The sequence below is a fragment of the Arachis ipaensis genome, chromosome B7 (genome assembly GCF_059453495.1).
Source record: "Arachis ipaensis isolate K30076 ecotype BB chromosome B7, ASM5945349v1, whole genome shotgun sequence".
Classification (NCBI taxonomy): Eukaryota; Viridiplantae; Streptophyta; class Magnoliopsida; order Fabales; family Fabaceae; genus Arachis; species Arachis ipaensis.
The window spans coordinates 71,139,255-71,147,295 of NC_142442.1; the positions used below are offsets into that span (position 1 = coordinate 71,139,255).

Consider the following 8,041-nt stretch of genomic DNA (forward strand, 5'->3'; position numbering starts at 1 on the left):
TTTTTCTTCCAAAATTAACAAACTCTCACTCTCACTCTCATTCTTCATCTTTATCTTTTTCTGTCTTTTCTCTCATTCTCTATTTTTTCTATCTTTCTCTTCCACAGAAAACAAAATTTAACAAAATTATATAATTTAAATAAAAAATATTATTATTATTATATACATAATTTTTTAGTTTTTTATTTAGTTTTAAATTTTCATCGCTTATCTTTCTAATTTATATTTTTATTTCTCTTTTTTTAAATATTTATTACATGTAATTTAGAGAGAATACTAATATTATAATTAAAAGTTAGAATCAAGATTCAATTATTTTAAAAAAATTAATTTTGAGTTAATTTTATAACTATCAGTATAATTTTTTTATGCTAATATCTAATTATATTTTTATATATATAGAGAAAAAATATTATTTTTAAATAGAAAGTATAAAAATTAATTATTTCTATTTGTGCAATAGATTTAACAGTTAACACGTGATTAAATGTAAAAGTATACAAGTTAAATTGTTTTGAATTTTAGATAACGAATGTTAAAACTAATTATTAATAAAAAATTAGACTTTTTTATACAAAAATAATAACTAAAAATTTTATTATTTGTTTTTTATCTACAGATATCTTAGTTTTCTTAATCAGAGACTTTTGTTGACTTTTTTTTGTAAAAATAATTTGATTTTATAAATTTTTGTACTATATATGTATATTTTATACTGTCAAAATAAAGTGGACTGTAATTTTCAAAAATTTATATTCCCGTAGTTATTTAATAATTATTAAAATATTTAAAAATATATTTTATTATTAAAACTGTTTAATAGTCTAAATATTGTTAAACCATCTAACTTTTTGTTGACTAACAATAAGAGATTGTCTAGAGCTAAATAGATTATTTCTTCAGTAAATATGTGACCATTAAAAATTAATTATTATTTACATAATCCCTGATACTCTCGAGCAATATATTTTTTTTTTGTCTATCAAACTTAAGCCAGAGAACATGTTTTATTTATTTTGGATATAGGACCAAATTCGTTTCTGAAAGATTATTTATTTTTTAAATTAAATAAATTTTTTAAAAATTTTAAATTAATTGCATTAATTTTTTTTATTATTTTTTATTAACAGTGCTAAAATTTATTAATGTGGTACCTTAATTAATACTATAACAAATATATAGGAATATTAATTAACTATTAACATAATAAATTTATCAAATTATATTAAATTAAAATTTAATTGAAAAAAATTGAGGTATTAGAATTTCTCAATTTGAGATTAATTTGGTCTGATTTCATAAACTTATCATGTTAGCCGTCAATTAGAACTACTAAGTGTATATTGTGGTGTCATTTAATGTGTTATATCAATAAATTTTGAAGTCGTTAGCAACAAAAGTGACAAAAAGACTAAAGTGACTAATTTAAAATTTTTTATTAACAAATTTAATTAAAAAAATATTTCGAAGACTAATTTAAAGAATGAATGATGTTTAGAAGACTAATTTAACCATTTATTTTTTTTTTCAAAGAAATTGTTCAATGTTTTTGGCATAGAAATTGTTGAGTGTTTTTGGGTAAAATAAATTGAAAATTTTTTATAGAGGAGTGCTTGCATAGGATTCGATGGTCCCATAACGTTTGGACCATTAAATGGTCCCATAACAAAATATGTTTTTTTAAGTTTTTTAATAATTGCTAAATAGTCATTTTTTAATTTTAATTACAAATTAACCCCATATATTTTATTTAATTATAAAAACTATTTTTTCTTTTATAAATTATTATTTTATGAATCAACTATTATGTTTATTAACAATAAAAAACAAAAACAATAACGAATTAGATCTTCCATTGATCATAATAAAGCTTTTGGCCATTCCAATAGATTAAAAGTTTATATTTGATCCGTGACATTCGTCCAGGGGCTGTGAAATCGTGTTTCATTGAAAACCAATTGATTGGATTATCAAAATAATCGATTGAATTATAACTTAATCGATTGGATTACAGTTTATCAAAAAATAATCGATTGAAAATTGCAAGGCAGCATGGTTTTCGCATAAATCAATCGATTGCTCATAGTATTTCAATCGATTGAACGATGAATAACATGTGAATTTTTTATAATTCAATCGATTATTTATATCTTCCAATCAATTGAATGCTTCAAAATAACCTGAGGTTCACAATTCAATAAATTGTTTTTGTTACTCAATCGATTGAATTCATCAAAATAATATGAAAGGTGCTTGCAAGCTACCGTGAGTATCCAAGACGCAATGTTGGAGACAGATCCCCGTTTTGGTCCCGAGTTGCCATCAGAGCACACTACGGTGATTCCCTTGCTGAAAGCATGGTATGCACCAATGGCGATACCATCTTCAAAGTAGTCAACGGGATCCCCTCCAAGAGAGAGGGAAAGAATGTCCACACCATCATGTATAGCCATGTCGAAAGCCGCCATGATATCAGCATCAAAGCACTCACCGCCGTCAACTCGCGGCCAACAAACCTTGTAAGAAGCCACTCGAGCTTTAGGAGAGCCGCCTTCCGCGGTTCCATTGCCAAAGCCGAAGACGTTAGCGCCGGGGACAAAGTTTCCACCTAATGTTGATAGTGTGTGTGATCCATGACCTTCATAATCTCGTACCGTGTTAAGAGTACCGTTCTTCAGTACACTTGGCCCTGCATATGCAGCATACCCTTTGTTGAAGTACCTTGCTCCTATCAGCTTCCTGTAATCAGGATATGATTAAATTTCTGTTACTGTTTTACGTGTTTGCATAATTTTTTTAAGATTTCTAGTACTGTTCTTTATAGAGAGAATAAAATGAGAGAGTGAATAAACATTAAACAGTATCAATAAAAAGCGAGAAAGAAAGAAGTTAAAATCTCACTTGTTGCAATGAAAGTCAGGACTACCACCGTCACAAGATCCCTTCCATCTTGAAGGAATGGGACCTATGCCCTCATCTCTAAAACTAGGAGATTCTGGCCATACACCTACATGTAAATTTTAATCAAACTTTCATGAAAAGCACGTACAATAATGAAAGAAATCACAGCGCATAAACTATTGGAGAAAAACACTATTATATGTAACAGTATAGTACTTGCTAGTTAATACGGTTTATTGAATTCGAAAGGAGAAACATGATGGGTAATGGATGATTTGTATGTCACAAATATTTGAAGGGTCCACGACAATGTGATTTACACGGCTGCATAACAAGACAAGATCATACTTTTCACAGAATGGATTGTGATTGCACATTTTTTTGTCTCTATTGTTTTTAAAAACAGCGAGATTGCCATGGAACAAGGACAGATAATAGAGTATACGATACTTTTACTAGTCACTTTTGAAATTGATGTGCTACAAGGAAATAAAAGAGAATTATGGCAGAAAGATGTAAAATTTATAGGTGTCAAAATTCCCAATTATGGTATCTTCACCAAATCTAGCTTTGCTAAACACTGAAGCAGGGCTAATCACCCCCACTTTGCTTCTCCATTAACATAAACTCCCACGTACGTGTAATGTGTAACTTCCTTCCTTTGTTCAAGAACACCAACACAACCTTTGGATGTTCTACGTAAAAAATCACAGTAATTTTGGTAAGATTAGAATTTAAATCTTTTTCTATTCACTATCAACCACTTTGATCTTACTTGCAATTTCAGCAGCCTCTTCATCTCGGAGCATTGCAGCAAAGTCATTGATATGCCTTGTGTAAGAATAAATCATTGCTTCCATATTGTTTTGGTAAATTCAATGGATTGAGTAACAAAAACAATGGATTGAATTGTGAATCTCAGATTGTTTTGAAGCATTCAATCGATTGGAAGATATAAACAATCGATTGAATTATAAAAAATCCACATGTTATTCATCGTCCAATCGATTGAAATACTATGACCAATTGATTGATTTATGCGAAAACTATGCTGTCTTGCAATTTTCAATGGATTGTTTTGTGATAAACTATAATCCAATCGATTGAGTTATAATTCAATCGATTGTTTTTCAATGAAACACGATTTCACAACCCTGGAATGCCCAAAAATTTTATTACGATCAATGGAATATCTAATTCGTTATTGTTTTTGTTTTTGATTGTTAATAAACATAATAGTTGATTCATAAAATAATAATTTATAAAAAAAAATATTTTTTATAATTAAAAAAAAATATACGAAATTAATTTGTAATTAAAATTAGAAAATGATTATTTAGTCGTTATTAAAAAACTTAAAATAACATGTTTTGTTATGGTCCAAACGTTCTGAAACCATCGAATTCCAACTTTTATATTTTGTAACTATTAATTGGCCATCAATAGTATCTTTAATAGTGTGAAATTAAATTTAATAATGTAAGATCATTCAATTTTCTTTCTATGGTTAAATACTGGCCAATTTTTTGAAAGATTGCTGTTCCCTAGATTTTTCCTTTTTTTTTTTTTTAAGGAGGGGGTTTCGGACTTTCGGCAATCACGTTATTTAACTGTACAAGCTATGCAAGAACCGGCTGCGGTGGAGCTTCCCAGACGGTGGAGCCTTCTGTTCTTAATGATATGAATTACAACAGAAGAATCACTAGATTTTGAAATCCCCTTTCCCACGCCAAGTCCAGACTGATGAGGTCTGCCGTTAGTGCGTCGCAAATACCAACCTTTTTGGCAAAACCAGTAACCCATCTTCCATCAGAATCCCTAAGAACTGCTGGTCATGGACAATCCTTCGCAGCGCCGTCGGCGTTGAGCTTATGCCACTTTACCGGTGGCGGGCTTCAGGCTATACGGTTAGTTCTGTTTGCTGAGAATTAAAATCAGCTTCAAGTGTGTCTGTTGAGAATTAAAGATGTTAGCTAGTAGCAACTGGGATTAAAAGAATTTTTTATTTTTAAGATAGAGTAGATACATTGCAAAATTTTCAAGAATAATATAAAGTAGATTTAGCATTTGAGAGGGGTGGTTGAAGACGCTGTTGTGTTGGGGCCCACTTTAACCTGAAAAGCAAATATTGAGCGCTTTACATGGTCTTTACATGCTAGTGGCATGCTTTGGTGGTTGTGTTAGAATACACCCGTGAGGCTGAGTGTGAGAGTTGGTGATGAAGCACCAAGGTTTTCCGCACTATATTCCCAATCCCACAATCTCACTCTAATTTTAATTTTGCATCTTACAGACCCAGAGCCAGAGCCATGGCGGCGTCCACTCCCAACGCGCCTCCCCACCTGAACCTCTTTGCCGACGTGGCCAACAAAGTTGCCGATGCTGCCGGAGTGGTCATCCGTCAGTATTTCAGGAGTAAATTTGACATTATTCAGAAAGACGACCTCAGTATGCCTCCCTCCAACCTTCCAATGCTTTTCATTTTCTCTCTGTTTGTGAATTGGAATTGTCGTTCTTGCATCAGGTCCAGTAACAATTGCAGATCAATCCGCCGAGGAGGCCATGGTTTCCATCATATTAGACAATTTCCCTTCTCATGCTATGTGAGTCGAGTCTTAACTCCACCTTTTACCCTTTGTTGCCTTTTGCATTCACTCACTTGTGGCATATTGAGAATTGCAGTTATGGAGAGGAAAAGGGGTGGAGGTGTACACAAGACACTGCTGACTATGTCTGGGTCCTGGATCCTATTGATGGCACAAAGAGCTTCATCACTGGTAACTGCTATCATTATTCATTGCCTCTCACTCGTTAAATATTTCATCCATTCATTTTGACTCTGCCTCTGCCTCAGGAAAACCCCTGTTTGGAACTCTGATTGCTCTTCTGCACAACGGTACACCAGTATGCACGCCACTCTTTAATCACTCACTCCTTTACATTTGATGAATCAATGTATTGTGATTGGCATTATCATCAACCATATCTTGTTTTCTTTCCTTTTGGTTAGATCCTTGGCATCATTGATCAACCTGTCCTGAGAGAAAGATGGGTCGGGATGACCGGAGAGACGACTACACTCAATGGAAAACATGTGTCCACACGCGCTTGCTCCAACCTCTCTCAAGCATACCTATATACCACAAGCCCGCATCTCTTCAGCGGAGATGCAGAGGACGCATTCTTCCGTGTTAGGGACAAGGTAGGTCTGTTGCGTTATTACTTGGATTCCCTTTCTTTCCCAAGATGAATATTCTTAATTTGCATTCTGCAGGTTAAGATTCCATTATATGGTTGTGACTGCTATGCATATGCTCTTTTGTCTTCTGGCTTTGTGGATCTTGTTGTTGAGTCCGGTCTCAAGGTACTATATTTTCTCAACTCTGCCTCCACATTCAAACTAGATTGTTACATACCTATCTTTGCTGATCTTTTGTGTTTCAGCCATACGATTTTCTTGCATTGATACCTGTTATTGAAGGAGCTGGAGGTGTCATAACTGATTGGAAAGGACAAAAGCTTCATTGGGAAGCTTCTCCACTTTCAACTGCAACAAGTATGTCCTTGTTTATTTCAGTTGCTTCCTCCTACTCCTAGTCCTGTTATCAACTTGAGGTTTTCGTGAACTGCATGTCACAGGTTTTAATGTCGTGGCGGCTGGTGACAAACACATCCATCAACAGACAATAGATTCATTGCAGTGGAAGTGACAATGGGGATTCTTCAGAATTCAGATGTTGTTAATGCTGTGTTGTGGTATCAGTTGTTGACCATTATTTAACTAATAAAGTTCAAAAGCGGTTACTCTAATTGATTGGATGAGCTACAAATGCTCATGATTTTTCCAACACCTTTAAAATGTAGTTGAACCAACCATGCTGAACAACGTAAGTTCCGTGTTTTTCCCATGTTAAATCAATCTCGTAATGATAATTTTGTGATGATCGAAAAGTGAAGTATGTTACATACTCCATATAATTACATATCTAGGCCCATTGCTTGCTTTAACTATCACTAATAGGGATTTTTTCTCGAATAAAATAAAAAAATAGTTTGGGTGGGGCACGGCGAAATTTATAAAATTCATAAAGTTTGTCGTTCCATCGGCGAACATTAAATTCCTAAGTTCATAACATTAAATTCCTAAGTTCTTTTTTATGTTGGGGAGCACCATTTCTATTACACTATTGTTGTTAGTATGTGTTCTAAGGGTTACCTGAAACTGGGTCGAATTTGGGCCTGAACGTGAAATCCAAGCTCTTTGGAGAGGTGATTTCTGACTTAGCCTGGGTGGTACGGCCGTCGTCCGAGTTGTTGAAAAGAGATGGGGTGGTCCTTGCAAAATACTTTGATGCCTAAGTCAGCAAGGGTCTTAGCAGGTTTATAGTGTATTAGAATTTAAGTATATCTGAGAGTGTCAGTGTATTTATAGGTGATGAGTCAATAACCACCGTTGGAGTAGTTCCAATATTAATGGTAGATAACCGCCCCTTTATCAAGGGGTTGTTAAGATCTCTCTTCTGGAAGTGGGTGGGAGATATTAGGAGTTAGTTATAACTCCTTCATAGGGGAGTTATCACCTTGTAGTGTTCTATCCGACCTCTCAAGAGGTCGGTTATGTGGTAGTTGTCTTTTGGGCCTAACTTATGTTTTGGGCCAAGTATGAGCAGTGCCCCTACTTGAGTCCGATCTTTGCTTAAGTCGGATTCAAGTATGAATGAAGTCAAATCGGTGTCGAGAAGTAGAGTTATCACGTCGGGTTTTTCAGTGCTTCTGTTCTCAAGTCGGAAGCCCGACGTGATTTTTGAATGCCAACTGTTGCGTCTGTTGGTTTTCCTTTGTGACGCGTGGGGTGCCGTTACATGGGTAACCGTGTACGTTCTTTAAATGAGGGGAAGGACTCTTGACGGTTTTGCTCCTCGAATCTTATAAATACGTATTCCTTTTTCTCTCTTCTTTTTCGTTTCTTCTTCCTCTGTGCATTTCGTGCTTTTCTCTCTTCTTCCAGTTTTTTTTTCATTTTCTTTTCCTTTCCTGTGTTGGAGCTTCGTTTCTTCTCTGGAGAATTCTAAAGAACATTTACTTTTTCTTTGAAGGGAATCGTTCACTATTCTGCTGTGCCCCTATCTGCCTTTGGCTT

At 33.9% G+C, this 8,041-nt stretch overlaps 1 protein-coding gene and 1 pseudogene across 1 annotated transcript; one reads left to right on the forward strand and one right to left on the reverse strand.

The window, feature by feature from the left end:
• Positions 1-2,144: 2,144 nt before the first annotated feature.
• On the reverse strand, positions 2,145-3,761 carry LOC148552954 (subtilisin-like protease SBT5.4 pseudogene; annotated as a pseudogene).
• A 727-nt stretch (positions 3,762-4,488) lies between these two features.
• LOC107609158 (bifunctional phosphatase IMPL2, chloroplastic) lies at positions 4,489-6,852 on the forward strand. Its single transcript, XM_016311006.3, has 9 exons — positions 4,489-4,808; positions 5,195-5,349; positions 5,426-5,504; positions 5,584-5,678; positions 5,756-5,805; positions 5,912-6,103; positions 6,176-6,265; positions 6,346-6,457; positions 6,541-6,852. Exons 1-9 carry the CDS (start codon positions 4,645-4,647, stop codon positions 6,609-6,611), a joined length of 1,008 nt encoding a protein of 335 aa, XP_016166492.1. The 5' UTR covers positions 4,489-4,644; the 3' UTR covers positions 6,612-6,852.
• The last annotated feature ends 1,189 nt before the right edge of the window (positions 6,853-8,041 follow it).